This window comes from Oenanthe melanoleuca, chromosome 4A (assembly GCF_029582105.1).
Source record: "Oenanthe melanoleuca isolate GR-GAL-2019-014 chromosome 4A, OMel1.0, whole genome shotgun sequence".
Taxonomy (NCBI): Eukaryota; Metazoa; Chordata; class Aves; order Passeriformes; family Muscicapidae; genus Oenanthe; species Oenanthe melanoleuca.
This window is the reverse complement of record NC_079338.1, coordinates 1,177,522-1,199,023: the sequence shown is the minus strand read 5'-3', so window position 1 is coordinate 1,199,023 and position 21,502 is coordinate 1,177,522. Positions and strand designations below refer to the sequence as shown.

At 45.4% G+C, this 21,502-nt stretch overlaps 1 protein-coding gene across 3 annotated transcripts in view; it reads right to left on the bottom strand.

The window, feature by feature from the left end:
• The window catches only part of ARHGEF9 (Cdc42 guanine nucleotide exchange factor 9), a 189,742-nt gene that overhangs the window by 136,504 nt on the left and 31,736 nt on the right, over window positions 1-21,502 (bottom strand). For all 3 annotated transcript variants that reach the window (XR_008840491.1, XM_056491259.1, XM_056491260.1), the window contains exons 3-4: window positions 19,853-19,973; window positions 15,345-15,451 (exon numbers count right to left, since the gene is read on the bottom strand). Coding sequence is in view for 2 of the 3 variants with exons in the window: in XM_056491259.1 (XP_056347234.1) it covers window positions 15,345-15,451; window positions 19,853-19,973 (228 nt within the window). In the remaining variant the exon portion in view is untranslated. The remainder of the gene's footprint in view (window positions 1-15,344; window positions 15,452-19,852; window positions 19,974-21,502) is intronic.

Below are 21,502 nucleotides of genomic sequence, written 5' to 3'. Positions count from 1 at the left end.
TTTGGCATTTTAACAGCATTGGGAAGAACCAATTTCAGAAGAGTGTCTCCTAATGGATGTCTCCATGGATACCTCATTAGGTAAGAGCTGAGACACCTAAGAGTTCTCCTCCTGCATTTCAGAGGTACCTCAAAAACACTAATTATGCAAATCTCCATCCTCTTCACTGATGGATACTTGGAAGTTCAGGTGACAAAGTGGATAAGCTGAGGGGTGGTGGGAATGGAAGGAAAGATATTTCATTTAGACTTTTCTTCATTATGATTGCTGAGGCTTTGACAATTACTGAGACCACAAAACTGCTTCCCCCACACCTCCCCTTTCCCTCTTAACAGCAAGAAAACTGAAAGGAGGAGAAAAAAAGAGATTCCAGGAGCAGCATGAGGGACACCTGTGGTGGCTGAAAGCAGCAGAATCTGTGTGGCAAGACCCAGCAGGATTCCATGATTTCTGACTGAGCAGTGACTGCACCCACACTGAGCAAATAAAACATTTCTGGTTTATGTGTCAGCAAACACCAGTGGATTTAACTCTACCCAAACTGGCTCCCTTGTGACCCAACTTCATTATTAGTCCTTTACCTGAGGCTGGGTGAGCAGAAATATTTTGAGTTTTTCTAATGACAATTACTTGTGTTTCTGTACTGGCACACCAAAGAATCCCCCAGAACTGTGAAAAGCACTTTATTTATCCCAGCACTGCACGGTGGCAGCTCTAACACAACACAGCCACCTGGGCATGAGAGGAGGGAAATTTTCCCAACTTGTGACGAGAAGACAAAAGAATAAAAATTCATCCAGCTTGTTTTTCATCCCTGAGACCTTCAGCACAGTCCTCCCAGGCAGGCAGTGCCTTTGGGACGCTGCCATGCAGACACAGGGGTGGCTCTTCAGGAGCACAGAGAACACAGAAGTGCTCTGAATGTGCTGAAAACAGATTTTTTTTTTTTTTTTTTTTTTTTGGTCAGATCTTCAGGCTGGAGCCACAGAGTCAGGAACCCTGAAGTAAACACTGATGTCCTGCAGCTTGAGGAGAGCTCAGAGGAGCTGCTCAAACACAGGAAGGAAACACTGCAATGGACAGAGAGCACTTGGGAGCCTCCAATGCTGCTCCTTTCTCAAAGGGCAGACTGAATGCAAACTTTGAATTTTGAAGATTTTTCTCCCAGCTGCATTCTCTAGGAATCCTTCCCAAAGAAGAAAGCTGAGCAAGGAGATGTATCCATTCCTGACAAAGGTTTATTTCTGGAGGGAAGATTCTCTCAGAGATTCCTGGATGCCACCTCTGCTCCCCTCTCCCAGAGCTCCCAGTCCCAGCCAAGCACCACTGAACTGAGACTCCCTGAAGATTCAGTGGCACAGTCACACTGTGGGAGCTGTTTCAGCTGAACATCTCCCTCTCAGCAGCTGGGAGGGAGGTGAGTGGCTGGGGTTAAGCAGAGCCAGCTTCTCCAGATTGAATGTGACCTCAGAAATGCCAGCACCTGAATAAAAAGGCTCAGAGAGGGCAGGAGTGGAGAGCAGGGAATTCATTTCCTCTAATTCATTTCCTCCATGACCTGGAGGAAATCATCAGGCTTTTCTGAGTTTCATTTGCCTCTTGAGTGTCACAGGAATGATGGCTCAGAGTCACTGGGGTGAAAAGCTCTGAGAGCAGCTGTGCCAGCCACCCTCTGTGGTTGCTCCTGTGAGGTGACATCCTTTTTGTCACAGGACTTCTTTTTATTCTCCATGAATTTCCTCAATAACCACAGCTTTCAGAAGACATTTTTTAAGACAAAGACCTGCTTGAATATTAATGCTATCGAAAAATAATGGCAGTTGAAAGTATGTCCTTGATCATGTCTAGACAGGACCAGCTATAATGGATTTCTAGGATCAAGGTAGTGGATATAAATAGATTAATATTACTCAAAGACCTGCAATGTCTCTATGCATTATCCAGAGAGGTGTGATCCTATAGCCTTTCATGAATATCTGCTGGCTAATGAAGAGTGAAGAAACTGTTCCCTGTGAAGGTGGGGAGGTGCTGGGATAAAACTCCCAGAGAAGCTGTGGGATCCTTGGAGTGTCCAAGGCCAGGCTGGATGGGGCTTGGAGCAGCTGGGACAGTGGAAACTGTCCCTGCCCAGGGCTGGGGGTGGAATCTTTAAGGACTCTTCCAACCCAAACCATTCTGGGATTCTATGGAAATATCTGGAGAGAATGGTCAGGGGTGCTGGGGAGCGAAGACCTGCTAGCATCAGAACCAAAAACAAAACTGAGGCTCAGTAAACTTTAAAGATGAGGAAATGGCATCCAAAGAATGCAGGCAAAGAGCTCTTCCATCCTCTGGGTCAGGGAGGAACTCAGTGCTCAAGTCAAATCTGTGGCCAAGAAATCCCAGTGTGAGGTCAGACCTGGTGCCCATGGCTGCTTCAGCACCCTCAAAGGCAGCAGGTGAATTCTTGATTCTCAACTTTTACAAAATTCTTATTCCCATCCTGTGACAGCAGCAGCCCAGCCAGGGCATGAGCTGAGCTCCTGCAGCATCCCCCCAGTGCCAGGAGCCCCAGAGCCCCTGGGAATGCCCAGGGTGGGTCCAGGGACAGCACTGAGCCAAAGGGATTCACCCCCAAACCTCTGAGGGCAGGAACAGCACCAAAACTTGCTGTGATTGCTGCTTCTTGTGCTCTCTCCCTGGCAGATTTGATTGAGGGGCTCACAGTGTGACTGATGTTGTCCCTGCAGACCATCCCTGACCCCCATCAATGGGCCCCAAACTCCTCCTCAGCAGCACTCAGAGTGATCCCTGCATCAAGCTCACTGTGCTAACCCTCCAAATTCCTTTTTCTCTGAGAAAAAGCCTCCATCAGGAACTGGCAGATGTTTTTGGGAAGCTCAGCTGCCTTTGAGCCATGGGACAAAGCAGCACTTGCTCCCCACCAAGGCTTGAGTCTTGGTGCTGCTGAGCATCCCAAATGTTCACTGAGCAGCAGCAAAAACAAGGAATGTCATCTAGATCTGGCAGTGGCAAAACCAGGAATTCTCACAGAGATCTGTGAGGAGTAAAACCAGGAATTCTCACAGAGATCTGTCAGGAGCAAAACCAGGGAATGTGACACAGACCTGGCAGTGGCAAAATCAGAAAATCTCACCCAGACCTGGCAGGAGTAAAACCAGGGATTCTCACAGAGATTTGTCAGAAATAAAACCAGGGAATGTCACCCAGACCTGGCAGTGGCAAAACCAGAAATTTCACACAGACCTGGCTGCAGCAAAATCAAGGAATTTCAGCCAGACCTGGCAGTGGTAAAACCAGGAATTCTCACAGAGATCTGTCAGGAGCAAAACCAGGGAATGTGACAAAGACCTGGCAGTGGCAAAATCAGAGAATCTCACCCAGACCTGGCTGCAGCAAAATCAAGGAATTTCATCCAGACCTGGCAGTGGCAAAACCAGGAATTCTCACAGAGATCTGTCAGGAATAAAACCATGGGAATCTCACAGAGATCTGTCAGGAGCAAAACCAGGGAATGTCATCCAGGCCTGGCTGCAGCAAAACCAGGGAAAGTCACCCATACCTGACAGTGGCAAAACCAGGGAATCTCACAGAAATCTGTCAGGAATAAAACCAGGGAATGTCACCCAGACCTGGCAGTGGTAAAACCAGGAATTCTCACAGAGTTCTGTCAAGAATAAAACCAGGGAATGTCACCCAGACCTGGCAGTGGTAAAACCAGGAATTCTCACAGAGTTCTGTCAAGAATAAAACCAGGGAATGTCACCCAGACCTGGCTGCTGAGCAGCACACCCACTCAGGAGCTCAGGATATTTCCTGTGCTTCAGCCAGGCCCCATTCCCACCACTCACAGCCCCAGGTTTGTCTCCCCAAGAGCAGCTCAGAAATGCCCACCTGGACCCAGGACTGGCCAGGTAAAAGCAGCAGAGTGCTGTTGGCTCAAAATGCATTCACACTTAGCCAGAGTTCAGCAACATGAAGATCACAGTTGGCAAGAAAGAAGAAAAAATGAGAAAAGAAGTGGAAAAAAATGAAAGCACAGGAGCAGGTTCATCGATGAGTTAAGGCTGTTTTAGGTATAAGCCTGGGGGAATTAGTTTAACACTCCATTTCAGCTCCTTTTTCCCATTTTCTTTTGCACCAACTTGCATCTCTCTCCTGTCAGACTTTGATGGCTTTATGTAACTGTTTAAAAATTGAACAAGCTTCTTAGCTTAGGTTTAGAAGAACACACTTTTTTTGCTTCTCTGTCTCGGATGCACAATAAGAATAAAGATTTCTGGAGAAAACAAGACCTTTTCCATGCTCTGACATCAGCCACTGGAGTACACAAAGCCAAGTCCTTGAGGAGTGGATATTTTGTACATTCTGTTCCAGCACAAGCTGGCACATCTGCAGCCCCCAGTGGGTTTTACAACTGGTAGCTGGAGAGGAAAACTCATCCCAGAGAAAAAATGCCCAGGTTACCCATCCCAGCAGCACCCTGCAGAGGGGGAGAATCCTGGAAAGCAGCAATGAGGGAATAAACCCAAAATTTTGGCAGGCCCAGCCCTGAGTGGCACAAGAAACAGCCTGCTGCTAATAGGAGCATAATTTTTTTTTTTTTTTCCCTTAATACAAGCTGAAAATATTTCTGCTCTGTGTGCCTGGATGTAAAAGCTTGAGCAGAGCCTCCCTCAAGGCTCAGAAAAGAGAGGCAAACAGCCCCCACCCTTCTCAGTGTGTTTGCATTTCTTAATTACACCGATTTCCAAGCCAGGACTGGATTTGTTGATGCTTCAGGTTGGCAATGCTGATGGAAGAGGCTTTCAGGAAAGCCAGTAAAAAAATTCAAGGACGAGATTTGTAATTAAAGCTTTTTTTTTTTTTTTTTTTTTTTTTTTTTTTTATTCCTCATGTTTTTTGTCTGTTAGAAAGTGTTTGTGTTTGCAGTGTGGGCTCTGGAGGGCAAATGTTGCTTTTTGCTGTTTGCACAAGCTCAGAATAACAGCCCCAGCCCCAACTGGTGCATCCCTGCCAGGACCTGCTTCCCTGGGCTCATCCCTGCCAGGACCTGCTTCCCTGGGCTCATCCCTGCCAGGACCTGCTTCCCTGGGCTCATTTCTGCTTCCCTGGGCTCATCCCTGCCAGGACCTGCTTCCGTGGGCTCATTCCTGCCAGGACCTGCTTCCCTGGGCTCATCCCTGCCAGGACCTGCTTCCCTGGGCTCATCCCTGCCAGGACCTGCTTCCCTGGGCTCATCCCTGCTTCCCTGGGCTCATCCCTGCCAGGACCTGCTTCCCTGGGCTCATTCCTGCTTCCCTGGGCTCATCCCTGCCAGGACCTGCTTCCCTGGGCACATCCCTGCCAGGACCTGCTTCCCTGGGCTCATCCCTGCCAGGACCTGCTTCCGTGGGCTCATTCCTGCTTCCCTGGGCTCATCCCTGCCAGGACCTGCTCCTCTGGGCTCATCCCTGCCAGGACCTGCTTCCCTGGGCTCATCCCTGCTTCCCTGGGCTCATCCCTGCCAGGACCTGCTTCCCTGGGCTCATCCCTGCCAGGACCTGCTTCCCTGGGCTCATTCCTGCTTCCCTGGGCTCATCCCTGCCAGGACCTGCTTCCCTGGGCACATCCCTGCCAGGACCTGCTTCCCTGGGCTCATCCCTGCCAGGACCTGCTTCCCTGGGCTCATCCCTGCCAGGACCTGCTTCCCTGGGCTCATCCCTGCCAGGACCTGCTTCCCTGGGCTCAGCCCTGCCAGGACCCTGCTCCCCACCCCAGCACAGGCAGCTCTGCCCACTGCTCTGTGCTGAGCCAGAGTTACCCAACTCCTGACCTACTTCTGCCTTGTGCTGCTCCCCCTCCCTGCTCTGCCCTCAGTCCCCAATTAAATCTGTGTGAGATTTCCTCAATTATCCCCTTCCTGCTAATAGATGTGGAAAGAGGATGCCATAACAATGTATTCCCCTGGCACTGGTTCAAAATACATCTCCAAATTAATGGTGAGGAGTGCAGGATGCAGGAACACTTTAATTAAACATAAATGTATAGGAACCAGCATTAGGTTTAAGAAAGCTCCTTTTGCTGCCACCACAACACCTCATCTCAGCCATGCAGTGAGAATCCTCGTGCTCCTCTTTAATTGACAGGCAAATAAATCAGCACTAATCTCCCCTCTCTGTGTAGCTGTGCATGCTGATGTTCAGCTCTTTTGGAATACAGCAACATTCCAACGTGCACAGGAATCCTGCATGGAAAACACTCCAGGCAAACCTTGAAACCTGTAATGAAACTTAGAGGGGGGACCTGAGCAATAACAAAATCTGTGTTTGGGAATTCTGGCAGAGCAAAGCTTTATCTACACCTTTGGAAAGAGGAGGAGCAGGAACAGAGCTCCCATCTGAAGCCATGAAGATGTTCTGAGAGGCACTTGCAATTCTGGATGAATGCAGAGATAATTTGAACACAATTTCTAATTGAGACAAAAACTGTCTGTGAGGAATAGGGAATGAGCCTGGGAATCACTCTGCCCATTACAGAAGGCATCAAGCCTCTGCTCCACTTTACAGCCCCCTTCTGCCTCATCCCAGAGAAGTATTGGGAGATAAGAAATTGCAAGTCTTCATAAAAAAGAGGCTTTAATCCAATGGAAGCTCCATCTGCACACCTACAGCTGCATTTTCCATAGCTGAGCTCCTGCTTTATCTCCTCTCTTGGCCCAAAACAATCTCCTAACAGCTCGATAACAAACTGCAATTAACCACATCACTGCAGAGGGACCTGGGGCTGCTGGTGGCACAGAAGGAACAAACAAGATTATTTTAAGCCTGGTGGAGAGTAACTTGCAGCACTTTAAAGGAAGCCAGACCCCAACCCTGCTGCAAACACCCAGCAAGTCCCTGAGTACACAGCAAACAGCCACTGGGCTGAGCTCACAATTATTTAGGGCACTGCAGTGCTGGGTGAGGCTGAAAGGAGATGAAGACTTCAGGCCAGGCAGCCCTGAGAGCTCCCTCAGAGTCCCAGGGGAGCCCAGCAAGGACCAGGTTTTGCCTGTGCTGGAGATAGGCTGAGCAGAGGAAGAAAAGGAACATTTTTAAACTTTTCTCCAGTGTTTCTTCATGCTCTGTGTGGCACCTGGATGTTAAAATTACCAACACCTCTAGGACCAGAGTGTCACCTCTCAAACCCTCAGTTCCCTTCATCTGCAAGGAAGGGAATAACTCCTATCCCACTGAAATTAGCAGAAAAACTCATCTCTGCAAAACACACTTTGCTGTAAATATGAGAGGCTTTAACAAAAAGCTGCAGCTTCCCCTCTTGCCTCCCTCCCTGTTTGCTCTGTGTACACCAAAGGCCTCATTTCCACCTTACTGCACATGTACTGAAGCTATTTTTGGCCAAGAGTGACGTGGCTTTGTTTGCATAACTGGGTTCCCACCTCATGATCTGCTGCTCTAATAGTTTGCAAAATAATAGCTGGAAAATGTCTGATTCCCCAAGAAGTGCCTGCAAAGTTCACTTTGCCTTTATCTTAAGTTCAAAATAAAGGAAAAGAAAAAAAAAAAATCACCAAAACAGGAAACAAGCCTTCCTGCAGCATCACTTATAAAATGCTTCAGCAAGATGTAAAACAAATTATTTAGTGATGACCAGCTGGGATGTGGGGATTTAATTCTGCTTCTGGTTTGGATGAGGGTATCAAACCAGAAAAGACAAGCCCAAAGTCACACAGGAAGAAAACCATTTTCCACAGTGGGGCCTTAACAACTCACATCAACCCAAAATATCATCTGCAGGAAATGCAAACTTCTGACTGATGGCTAAAAACAAAAGCACAGCTCAAAATAGCAGCATTTCTGGTTGGACTATTCTCAACTGTCAGAGCTGAGCTGCAATCACACATCTCTCTTGAGGAATATTTGGTATTTGTCCAGTATTAAAAATAAAATGTGAGGTATCTTAGAAAAGGAAGAGATGGCTCAAATCAAGAATGGATGGAAATAAATCCTGCCTACAGAAAGATTCTTCTTGTCCAGCTCCCAACTGCTGGCAAGAGGGATAAAATCCATTTCTACAGGAACTTTGTCACTGCAAAAGGTAAAGGTGGGATGAGCACTGTCCTGGTCTGCACAGCCAGGGGAACTGGCCATTTTTGGTTCAGCCCTTGATGTTTTAAAAGTTCCAGGCTCTTCCTTCACTCCCAGGATGGTGCTGCCCAAGCAGGAACTCCACATTTGGGCAGGATTATTGCTCAGTTCCACCTGGGACATCTCCCTCCACCCTCAGCCACCCCAACATCCAGCATGGGCTGGGTGGGTGAGGCTTCACTTCACTTCCCTCTTCCCACATTCACTGGCTCCAGGGAAGCCACAGAGTGATGAATGTGTGGAGTCCCAAGTTCAGGATTAACCAGGGGAGGTCACACAAGACCATGAGCAGCTCAAAGCCTGGCACAGTGAGGAGCAGGGACACAGGCTGTGGTGGGGAGCAGCTCCAGGAAGGAATTTCCACCTGCCAGGGATGGGAGCAGAGTCCAGAAACATCTTTCTCACCTGCACTGGAAGAACAGCATGTGCTGTGCTGTATTCCAGCAGGGAATCACACACAGCATGGCCAGGGCACCCCACAGCATCACAGCCACACAGAGAGCTCCAAACTCTTCCATTCCCCTTGGTCTCCTCATTTTCCTGCTTGCTGGAGGATTTCTCCTGACTGCAGCAAGGCAGGCCTGGCCCTGCTTGCACTCTGCTGACACTGGTCTGACACATCACTGCCACGTCTCAGCACCTCACACACACCAAGGGCCCTCAGAAGACAGACAAATCCCTTCCTGACATGGTTGTTTCTCCAGGCAAGGCTAAACCCACCTCAAAATTTGGAAATGTGGCAAGAGCCAGAGCTGAGGATCACCCATCATACAAAGGGATGGAGTCATTCCTGCTTTTAGTGAAATCCTTACACAGGAGGAGTGCAAGGGAGTCATCCCACAGGGATTCATCCCTGGTCCTGGTGGCAAAAGGGATTTCACTCTGAACAGAGCACTGCAGCCAGCTGTTACTCCATCTCTTTTCCAGTGGCACAGCACTGCAATCCCTGATCCTATCTCAGCACAGCCACCATGAAATGTCTGTTCTTGTTCAGAAAAGACTGATCTCTCAAGGTTTTTGGATGACAGGATAATATATTTGCCTAGATATTAGAGACTGAAGGAGATTTATTAGGGGAATTATTCTCTACATTCTGTGCAGTCCATTAAGAGATGAAGCTCCCTGCTCTCATTGCAGGCCATGTGACTGCTCTGATAAAACACCCAAGTCCCCTCTGCAGCCTCTTCTCCTGCTCATTTCATACTCCAAGTACAAGCACAGTGTTGGGTCAATATCCCAGTTCAACCCATGTGTGAAAACCTCCCTAATTCTGCAGGACAAAACCAGGGATAAAATTAGACCCTTTATTCCTCCCTTTGGTACCAGGGACAGCTTGTTACCAAATCCACTTCAGCTTCCTGAATGCCAAGGGCAGAGCAGAAGTCAGAGCAGCTGCAGTTTCCCTGTGAGCCCAAATTTTCAGGTGCCAGCACCTCAGCAGTGTGGGCAGGTGCTCTGAATTTGGGGTTTATGAACACACACCCCAAACTGCAGGAGGATCATCCCATTTGGGGTGGATGCTCCCAGATGTTCCTTCAGCTCATCAACAGAACAAAGCAGTGCTCTGGACTCTGGGGGATCCCAGAGCTCCTGCCAGGATGCTGCTCCTGCCTCTCCAGGATCCCAGGGGAATGTCAGTGAAGCACTCAGAGCTCACCTCAGAGTCCAGGGAGCCACACACACCCTCTGCCCATCACCCCTGGTGTTTTTCTGGGTGTGTCCATCCACCCAGTGGCCCCAGCAGCTGCATCTCAAACCTGCTGCATCTCAGAATCACACCTCAGCAGCCACAGAAGACATTTTGGGGCTCTGACCTGGGTTTTTGCCTGTCCTTCCCAAATTTAGCTCCTTTTCAGTCCAACACTGGTGACACTGCAGTGGCCTTGAATCACGAGCACAGGGCTTAGGAAGCACTACAAAAGAATTTGTTCCAATATTTACTCAGGGATTTTTCATGCTACACCTACCACGGCCTTTAGTTTATTGGGAACACAGTGCACTGGGGAAGGGCAAACCACAGAGTCTACACTGCCAAGCAAAATGTCATTAAGGTTTTAGCAATGCAACACAAATTGAGTTTACATTAAAGCTTCTTTTGTATAAACCATATCCCAGAGTGAAACCCAGTGACAGAGCTGAGTAATGAGTTGAAGCAGAGCAATCAAGGTGGAACTAGTGAGCAATAGGAAAAAGGAGCCATTCCAAAGTGCTATTTAAAGTTAGGCTGAGAGCTCCACTTGAAGTATAGAAGTGATTATGTACAGTCACCACTGCAGACATTTCATGCCATGTAGGATGCAGCAGCTACCACCTGCAGCTGCACAGAGACACCCTGAGGTTCAATGGCACTATAAAAACCATCACCAACTGGAAGCTGAGATTCTTCTTCATATAGACTTACACAGAGCTGCTGAAGAGCTGAGAAGTCTGGAACTTCAAAATCTCTCTTGTGCTCCCCAGCACATAAACCCACAACTCAAAGGTGACCATTTCTCATTTCAAACCTCTCCTTCCTGCAGGAGTCAGAGTTGCTGAAGCCCTGTTTGTCTCCAAAAACACCTGGCTTATGTCCCCCCAGCCCTGCTCTGTACAAAACCACAGAGCTTCTGAATGTTTTTCTAATTACCCAGAGCATGGGAAGTCTGGAAACACCACTGATTTCTAGTTCCAGGCTTCCTAACGTGTGCTTTGTTCTGCTGCTGGTGCCAGTCCCTGGGGAGGGCTGAGCTGGAGCTCACACTCAGCTCCCAAACCCAGCAGATCTGACACAGCTCAGGTGCTGCAGGGGTGCAGGGACCCTGCCTGGGCACTCCTCACACAGACAGATGGGGCTGGATCACAGCACTGCAAAATTCTGCAATATTTCCCCCTGGAAAGAACAAGCCAATTTTGATTTATTTGAACAACAGCTCACAGACAGAATTTTTCAGAACTTGTAAAAACTATTTATAAATGACTAAATATTAAAAAAAACCCCAAAACCTCCATAAAGACTTCAGAGCACTGCTAAGTAGAGCAACATAATAGGTTTATCAAGAAATAAAGCAGCCCTCCCCAAAATATCCAGCTCAGACATGTCCTGCCAGCAGAAGTGCTCAATGTTTAAGATGAGGGAGGAGAGATTCAATGAGGATTTGTTTTCCTGGCAGCCCTCCATACATGCACATAAACCTCTTGTAGCAGCACACTGATATTTAAACTAATTAGCACCAGGAAAGCCTCAGGACTGTGCTTTTCTCCCAGCCTGTTCCCAGGACACAGGGGGCTCCAAAATCTGACTGTGATCACATCCCAGGATGCTGCAGCCCCAGCACACCCCCCTTGCACAGGAACACGGGGCAGGACACTTGGCAAAGAGAAAAAAAATCCCCTCTCTGCCCAAACTGCCCACTCAGCACTATGTGAGAGGATAAAAATAGCAGGCAGGAGAGCTGGCCCTGAATATCAAGCAGCATTCCCACCCAAATCAACTTCCCCTTCACTCTGTTCTCCTGCAGGCTGCACGTTGCCTGAATTTCCTATTCCTCATCAACACAGCCAGGGGGGATTTAGCTCTGGGGAGCTGCAGCCTGGCACATCCAGCACCATCATCATTGCTCTGGCAACCCCCCACCAGCCTCTGGAAAGAGCTCCTGACTTCCAGAGGAGAAAGGACAGGCTGGAGGGGGTGGGTTTTGTGAATATTCAACACCTCTGCACAGCAGGCCTGCCTATTATTAGTATAGGGGATGTCAAAGAAGATCCTCTCATGCAAAGTTTCCAGTCTTGCTAATTAACAGTGGCTTCCTCCAGCATTTCAATTTGGGCTTTAGTCCCTTGTACACAAGCAGGGCAGGAAGGGAGGGAGGGAGCAGAGAACAGGAATGGCTGAAGTCATCTTTTAAAGGCTGGAAATTAAATTTCCCAGGTAAGACAGAGAGAATTAACACACATCCACCCACTGAGAGGAGGCTGCTGGTTTTAGGAAGGGCTGAATCTCCCTTCTTTCAGAAAAAGATTGGATGTGGCACTCAGTGTTTAGCTGAGGTGGTGTTAGGGCATGGGCTGGACTCAAAGATCTCAAAGGTTTTTTCCAACCTAGTGATTCTGTGATTCCTCCTGCAGCACATCCCCAGAGCATCTGTCTGCACAAAGCTCAGATGATTTTGACTGGGCAGCTAAAAAGCAAAAAGTTCCTTCACAAGGGGCAGCAGAGGCCAGTGATTTGGGTCAGGATGGGACTGTCACCCTGTGCTTGTGCCATCCAGGCCATCAAACACCTCCCAGCACTGCCCTGGGGCTGCACAAGGCAACTCACTGCTGCCCCTGCCCCAAGCAGCAGCCACATCCCAGCTGCCAGGACCTGCCTGAGGGGAGATCAGAGGCAAGGGAGATGCTGAGGGTCCTGTCAGGGCAGCCCTTCAGCTCAGGGCACCTTGAGTCTCCTCCAAGTTGGTCTTGATGGTGCCAAACTGCTCCTATAAAAGCAAAGGCTCTAAGTGACCTGAGTGCTAAACCAAAATGCTCTGCACATAAACTGCTACAACACAGACTTTTCTCCAGGCTGAAAAGTGTACTCTGGGGAAAAAAAAATTAAAGACTGGAAGCTTTTATTATTTTTATCTGCTTCATCAATCAGGAGAGAAATAAAACAAAATATTGTATGGCTCTACATGTACCACCCTGCAGTGCTTCAGTTTCTTATTCCCACCTACAAAGTGGGAACAATAACCTTATCTACTCCATAAAAAACTGCTCCAGCTTGTGCCCAGACTTCAGACACTCTTGCTCAGAAGGATAAATCCCTTCTTTCTGCACTCTCTGCCACCTCACTGTGTCAGCTGTCAATGAGAGCACCTGACAGAGACACCCAGGCCCACAAATCTCACCCTAAATTTACACATCTTGCCAGAGCACAAACTTCTCTCTGGCCAAGAAGTGATTTGCAGCCCTGCAGAAATTCACTGAGCTGGGGGCAGAGGTGACAGATGACTTTTCCAGCATTTTTGTGAGCCACATTTATGTGTCCTGCCCCTGCAGCACTTGCACAGCACCTCTGATTTATAAACCCCAGCAAAGGTTTCAGAGCTGCTTGTTTCCACCATTTAAAACCAAGCTGCTTTATGAACAGAGCTCCCCAAAATCAATCCTCTGCCTCAGTGGGACACAGATTTTTGTGTCTGAGCCAAAGAGCACCCACAGATTTCTGGGGTCATTTCCCTTCCAGCTCCACATCCTTCCCAGCTATTTCCACAGGAGAAGCAGGTTTTAGCCAACCTTTCCCAAACTTCAGCTGGGTGTTGGGTTTGCTGAGCTTTCAGCTTTCCACAGCTTCTCTAAGGGTGTCTGATGCAATCTGGGATCTGTCTGCAATCTGAAACAGGCCTGGCTTTATCAGGATGCTCAGGGCACAGGTAATTCAGGAGCAATTTTGTGTCAAAATAGCACCTGGGCTTCCAGGAGGGCTCCAGGACAGCTAGGAAAGTTTGTCATCTCTTCCAAGCAGCAAAATGTTTTATTGTTTAATATTGTTCAATTCTTTTCTTTGTGCTAGTAAATGCTTTGCCTATTAAATAAACAGGTTTTTTTCCATTTTTCTCCAATAAATCTTTTCCCAAACCAGTTGGGGGAGAGCTGCTTGAGTTTGCTTTCTAAAAGAACTCTTTTAGAGGTTTAAAACAAACTTGCCCTAAACCCAGACAGGTGCAAAGGTTCCTCTTAAAGGATTAATAAAGTGATTAACTGAGGTGTAATAAAGTGATTAATTACATCCATGCACTGGTCAGTACCAGATCCTGAACATGGATAACACACCTGAGACATTCCAAGGCAGGAATGCACAACAGGAGATTTCACTCTCTGCCTTTATACTGGCCTCAAGGACAAACAGCTTTATTGGATCTGGATCATTTTATCTTCCAGGAAAACTTTGTTCAAAGCTTTAGATGTTCAGCGTGTCTAAGACCAGAACAGCTTTCCTGAGCTGAAAGAAGTTCATGTCCCAGCAGCAAGGAAGGACCCAAAGGGAAGGAGGAGAAAAAGAAGAGCTGAACTCCTTGGTTATCTCTGCTCTGCCTTTGTACCTCAGCAAAGAAAACACAAGTGATGCAAGGTGGAATTCCAGAAAATCACAAGGCAAAACTCCAGCAGTCCATTCCTGCACGTGTTCCTGCAAACCAACACCCACACAAGGAGAAGTCAGTGTCACTCACTGCCATCACTGCTCCTGTGATGGAAAAACACACACAGAGGCCAGGGCCCCCTGGAAATCACATTTCAGGAAGGCAGTTCATCAAATATCAAAGGGAAATGAATACAATAAAGGTCTGGTAAGGAAGGACAGCAGAGGGGAGGGAAAGAGCCACAGGGACACAACAGAAGGTCAGTCCCCCTCTCCAGTCCAGCAGGGAAATCCTGGCTCCCAGATCATCCTTTGTTCCTGTGCCCTAGAGGAACAACAAGGGCTAAACCTCTTCTGCAATGCTCAGTAGAAAACTCTGCAAGTTGGGAAATCCACTGGGTTTGGGACAATCCTGTTGGGTACCGGTGAAACCAGACTCATGAGCACTGCAAATCCCAAATAAGAACATGAAATAACCACACTTCAAACACAGGGCACAGCAAAAAAACCAACCCCTTGTCCAAGCAAGGAAACACATCATACAAATGATACCATTTTTGCCATCTTTTCTGAATTTTTCCCAGAGAAAAGTACAAACATGCCCAGGCCCACAACAGCTTTTACTTCCCTCACCAGAAGCATCATTCACAAAAAAAGAACCAAGTGGATTGTGCCTATATTTGCAAAACACTTTGGGAAAGAAGCAGTGACATGGATTTGTCACTGAGATGGAGCAGCACCAAACCCAAAGGACACAGGGCTAAAAAAGGAAGGAGAAAAAATAAACCCATCCAAACCAGGGAGCAGATCTGAGGGAGATGTGAAACGTCACAGTTCCCTCCACCTGCAACCAGCACTCAGCCACAGGCAAGGAGGCCCAGTGACAATCCAAAATCCTCTGCTACACATTGATGGGAGTGATTTGGGGAAAAAGCAACACACCGAAGCTTTCATTGCTCCAAAACAATAACAAACCCAAAAAAAAAAACAAAAAAAAAACATGTGTGGCTGAAGGAGCTAAGGATGGAGGAAGCTGTTAGCCAAGCTTGTTGTTATCATCACAAAGCCCAAAGCAGGCAAATCCCAGGGCTGAAAAGCAGCAAACAGCTCCTTACCCGACTGATCTGCAGCTTCTCAGCTCCGGGCTTGAAGAGGTTCCACCGACGGCCGTTCCTGCAGTTCCCGCGCACCTTCAGGGTCTTTGAAGCCTGCTCGTTCTCAGCTGCCAGGAGAAAATCCACGGGAACAAAAAAAAAAAAAGAAACAAAAAAAAAAGGAATGACAAAAGATAAATGCTGTGCTTTAGCTCAGGCTGGGGGCGGAGGCTGTTCTTTTAAATGAAAGAAACAAAATTGTTTGCAAGAGACTCATTCAAGCTCTCCTTTAGAAAAAGAGAGCAGGGAGTATATTTAGGTGCTTTATTCAGTGCTCTTGGGATACAAGGGAAATAGTGCAGCTTGGATACTACAAAAAGGCAGAGCTGGATGCTCTGCCAGGAGCAGGAGACCCTCGTGGAGCTGTCCCAGTGTGCAGGGACAGCTCCCTGGTGACAGCTGCTCCAGCAGCAGCACCTGCAGCAATCCCAGCTGCACACCCACCGTGGGCACAGGACCCAGGCCTTGGAAAAGAAACAGCTCCTCCAATTTACACACCAAACTGAAATGGCTATGTCCATAAAAGATGGTTTTTTAAGGAAACTGGGCTGAACCCCCAGTGCTTCAGGCCAAGCCCTCCCAGATGCAGTTCTGTTCTAGCTTTGAGTGGTACCACTCACACCAGAGCCCAGCCTGCCCTTGCAGATGGCACTACCCAGGCACAAAGCAGCTCGTGAAAAAGAGGCAAATGAGCTCTACTTTTCCAGTCAACCAAAATTTCCAGCTCCACATCCTATCCCTCTCTTTTTGGGGTGAAGCTGCCGTTCTGTATGAGACCAGATTTTTTCCCTCCCACATTTGGCAAGCCTAGATTTTAATCCCTTCCTCCATCAGGCTCTTCACATCCCCTGGCCTGGAGGGAAGGAAGCAGAGCTGAGCACCACTGGTGCCCCCACACAGGTACCTGTGATGCAGGCAGTGCACATATATGTGCTACATGCATCCCCACAGGTGTTTCCTCATCCCAGTGATGGAGCCAGGATCTACAGAAAACATCCACATTCTGCAATTCTTCCCTAAAAAATGCACAAAGCTCAATTTCCATCTCCTAACCAGGCAGAGATTTCAGGCTGTGTCAGTCCTGAGGGGTTTGAGACCAGAATAAATGGTTGCAGGTTTTGGGAGAGTGGAGACCCCCAAAGCAAACAGGTGGGGGCTGTGCCCTGCCCAGCCCAGAGCACAGCAGGGCTGGGATGCTGCTGCAGGCTGCCTGAGCAGCCATCCTGATTTCCTTCCAGCGTTGCTGGGAGAGAGATTGCACTGAGACCTATTTCCTCAGTGCTGATGCAGGCAGCCTGCTGCTATTTTTAGCAGCCCACGTTTCACTTTGGAGACTCTTGGAGAGGCAGGCTGCAGCACGGGGCTGATTACAGCAGGAGGCTGCTGGTGGCTCTGAGATGGAGCAGGGATGTGCAAACAGGGAATGTGACCCCCCTGTGCTGGGAACACTGCACCCCAGCAGCAGAGCCATCAATTAACAGCACAGGCAGCTAATTGGCCTTGTCCTCCCCAGTTTTTCTGAGCCCATCCATCAGCCCCTTGGATCCCTGAGTGCTCCCAGCACAATCTGGCAGAGCTTCCATGCTCACCCATCACTAAATCACAGCATCCTTCATGCCAGCAGGGGCCCTTCAGGAAATCATTTCCTTTCTCTCATTATCAATCTTTTTAATTAGGAGGTTCAAAAAGTGATGTCATCTATTGTTCACAGCCAATTTACCTGCCAGCAATCACAGTCCAGGGTGCTCTCTCTGGTGTCACTGTGAGCAGGACAAATGCAGAGAGGTCACCCCAGTTTTTGGCACATGAGATTCCCTCCTCCATCATGAAAAGTGAGGGAAAAACCCCTCACTTCTTGTGTTTCCAAACAAACATCAGGCTTGAGCTGTGATCTCGGCATCCCTCATCACTCACCCCCTCCAAAGGGTGAGTACTCACCACAGAGCATTCTCAGAGGACAGGAATTCAAGAGAAAACCACCAAATATAAACTCACACAGCAGCTTTTACACCTCACGTGCCCACCCCACTCCTCCTACTATAACCAAATCCTGAGGACTGTGCTCAGAGAATTAAAAAGAGAAAACAGCCTGAATTCACAAACACAGTGTGGACAAGAAAATCCTGTCAGGCAGCAAGAACTGCTCAGCTCTGGGAGCTCCCTCCCCTGGCTGAGCAGGGATGCAAAGCACATCCCTGATTTTGTGACACCAAGCACCAGGGCTGGGAAAGGTGGGAAGGATGAGGATCTGACAGGAAGGTTTGCTGGATGTGGGTCTGTGGGGGTTCAATCGTTGCACAGACTCAGGAGCTCACTATTTTCTGTTTTCTGGGCTTTTTTTTTTTTTTTTTTTTTTTTTTTTTTAATTTTCTGTTTGTATTTCTGTATACAAAACCTGAAGGTTTGTAGTTTATAATAAAAGTGTAAGAGAGAGTGTAGAGCATGAAGAGTAAGAAAGTAAAAAATGAGACATAAGAGCAAGGGGGTAAAAAAGAGAAGTAAAAGCACAATTTCCCATTTACAATACAATAACTATTCTTCTATAATGAATATTCTAATTTCCAATAATCAATCTAACACAATATACTAATTTTTTAATATTTGCATGCTACCTATAGGAATCACTAAATGACCATGTTTTATGGTTTTCTTATCTGTAACTCTTATCTTCAGACCTTTCCTGCCAGCCTTGGGACAGGATGTCTGTTGGTTCTTTGGGATTTGGGGCATTTGGTACCAGCCAAACAAAAATTTTTGTTTTTTCATTTTATTTCATTTCATTCATTTCATTCAAATTCAGATTTTTCTATTCCCTCCCCAACATGTATGTATAGCAAAAAGATTTGAGGAAGGAATAGAAATGATAGTAGGTTTTGATATAGAAGAAAGAATTGCTGAGCTGGTCTTAATGGATAACTAAGAAATCAAAGGGTAAAATGAGTTAGAAAAAACTTTTATAACTCAGAATAAAGGATAAATCCACCTCAAATGAAAGATGTTTTTACCAAGCCAAAAATTTTTCAGGAGCAAACAAAAAAAAAACCAATATTACAAGTAAAACAAAAAATCTCAACATTTTGCACTACGAAAAAACTAAAAAGCAACTTCTGATTTAAACTGTAACATCCTAACTTTTTATAATTAAAAAATAGCAATATATAGTAATATTATTAGTTATAATTGGCTATAAATAATTAATAAAATGATAAAATTATAAATATTACAAATAATTATTATAATAGATAACTATATAAATATATAAATATATAAATATATAACCTATATATTATAAATGTTATAAATATATTACAATTATATATAAAATTATAAATATTATAAAATTATAGATAGTATTTTATTATAAATAATAAATTTATTAATTAATTGTCATCTATTAAAACAAAACACAACAAAAAAACTAAAGATGCTTCAAACAAGCCTACAACTAATGCTAACCGCTGTAAACTTCACACTTATTACCCACAACCCATAAATTAAATAAATAAAGAAATAAAAATTAAATTAAATTAAAAATTTAAATAAAATAAAATAAACAGAATTTAAATTAAATAAAAAATTAAATTAAATAAATAAAATAAATAAAATTTCAATTAAATAAAAAATTCAATTAAATAAAAAATTTCAGTAAAATAAAAATACATAAATAAAATTTTAATTAAATTAAAAATTTAATTAAATAAAAAAATTTCAATTAAATAAAAACTTTCAATTAAGTAAATAAAATAAATAAAATTTATACTAAATGAAAAATTTCAATTAAAGAAAGAAATTTCAATAAAATAAAAATAAATAAATAAAATTTCAATTAAATAAAGAAATTCCAATTAAAGAAAGAAATTTCAATAAAATAAATAAAATTTAAATTGAATAAAAAATTTCAATTAATAAGTAAAATAAACAAAATTTAAATAAAATAAATAAAAAATTTCAATAAAATAAATAAATAAAATTGCAATTAAACAAATAAAATAAACAAAATTTCATTTAAAGCAAGAAATTCCAATTAAAGAAAGAAATTTCAATAAAATAAAAATAAATAACTAAAATATCAATTAAATAAAAAATTTCAATAAAATAAAAATAAAAATAAAAATAAAAATAAAAATAAAAATAAAAATAAAAATAAATAAAATTTCAATTAAAATAAAAAATTTCAATAAAATAAAAATAAATAAAGAAAATTTAAATTAAAGAAATTTCAATTAAAATAAAAATAAATAAATAAAATTTCAATTGAATAAAAATTTTTCAATAAAATAAAAATAAAAATAAATAAAATTTCAATTAAATTAAAAATTTCAATAAAATAAATATAAATAAATAAAATTTGAATTAAATTTAAAAATTTTCAATAAAATAAAAATAAATAAAATTCCAATTAAAGAAATTCCAGCTAAATAAAGACCCTTCAATCAGTAACTGTGTGTCCCGGCGGGCAGCGCACTCACCGCGGCGGCGCAGCAGGTGCTGCATGCGCCCCCCCAGCTGGTCCAGCCCCATGGGGGCGCTCTGCGACAGCGGCTCCGAGCGGCAGCGCTGCACCAGCGCCCTCCAGGGCTCCGCCTGCGCCTGCGAAACGAGCGGTGGAGAGCGGTCAGCGGGGCTTAGAGCTGGGGAAACTGATAGTGGGGAGTAAACATCCAGCCCCACAAAGTTTTCTGCTCCTCTTGGTCCTTTCTGCAATCGTTTTAATATTTAATTGCCTTTCTTGTTGGGCCCTCCTCCAGGTTCATGAGCAGCCCTGCCCTGCCCCAACAGCTGCTTTTGGTCATTGGCCTGGTGCATGGGCCTCCCTTTCCAACTGTGCAGCTTGCTCTTTGTTGTTTTCTACTACTGAAGTTCTTTAGTTCCCAAACAACCGGGTCAGATTTTCTTTCTGCATAAAATCACCACCGCATTTCACCAACAGCAGTCAAATCTCAGGCAGAGCAACCACAGGACAGACAAGAACAGACAATAATACAATACACAGTAACACAATTCAATAATACAATTCAATAATACAATTCAATAATAGAGATTTTCCAAGAGAGCACAATCAGCACCCAGTGCAGTTCTGGCTGCAGGGTTCAGCAGGCTCAGACCTTGTACATTTTGGAGTTTCCAGTGCCACTGAGTGTCCCAGGAACTTCTGGAGGAGACCCACTTGCTGCTCTCCCATTCCCAAGTCCCAGCAGTATAGTAGGACCCACAGCTGGTTTTTGGATTAGAGAGGGTTAATAAATGAGGTTTGTTTTGAGAAGTATTCTCTGACCAAGGCTGTTGGGATGTAGACTAAGAAGTGAAGAAGGAGAAAAAGAAGATAACTAGGAAAAAAACCCCACAGCTGTGGAAGGTATTTTCTGAAAGGTCCTGGGAAGAACAGGGGTGGAGAACTTTCCACCAATGATTGTTATGTTGACTAACTGTGACCAAGAAGAAAGTGTAAATTGTGTAGAGGGTATAAAAGACAGTGTGATGTAATAATCAGATATTAGCATTCTGAAGATATCAAGTATATATATGGAGTATATCTGTGTGCCACACCTGCACAGCCAGGGAAGGAATCAGCTGCTGCTGAGGATCCTGTGGCAGCTGGGCCTGGCTGCTTGCAAGGGACAGCAAAGAGCAGCCAGATGGGCTGGCAGCTCACTGGTGACAACAGCCAACCAGGCATGTCCTTGCAGCTACAGCCCACAGAATATTTACTTGAATAAAACAGGTGCAGTCTGTCTTGGGTGCAATACAGGATGTGACAGAAATGTGGATTCTGTCCCCATCTGTTACCCCAGCTGGGGCAGTGACCCTGATCTCCTGGCACACATTATCTGCTCATGGGCCATCTTTAAACCAGCTGGGCAATCATCTTTATCTTCCCACAGCCCATCCTCCCTCCAGGAGATATCTCCTGTTCATGGCCACTGAGTCCCAGGGCATGACTGATAAAATTCCATCATCCCACTGGGAGATGCTCCAGCCAGGGGAGGAGCCAAGCCTTTCCTACCCAGATAAAAACTGACATTTTGGACACCAAGGAACCTTCTTTCCACTGGATTCCAGAGGAAAACCAGACCTTTCCACATCATCCCTGCAGCTTCAGAGGAAACTGCACCTTCTCC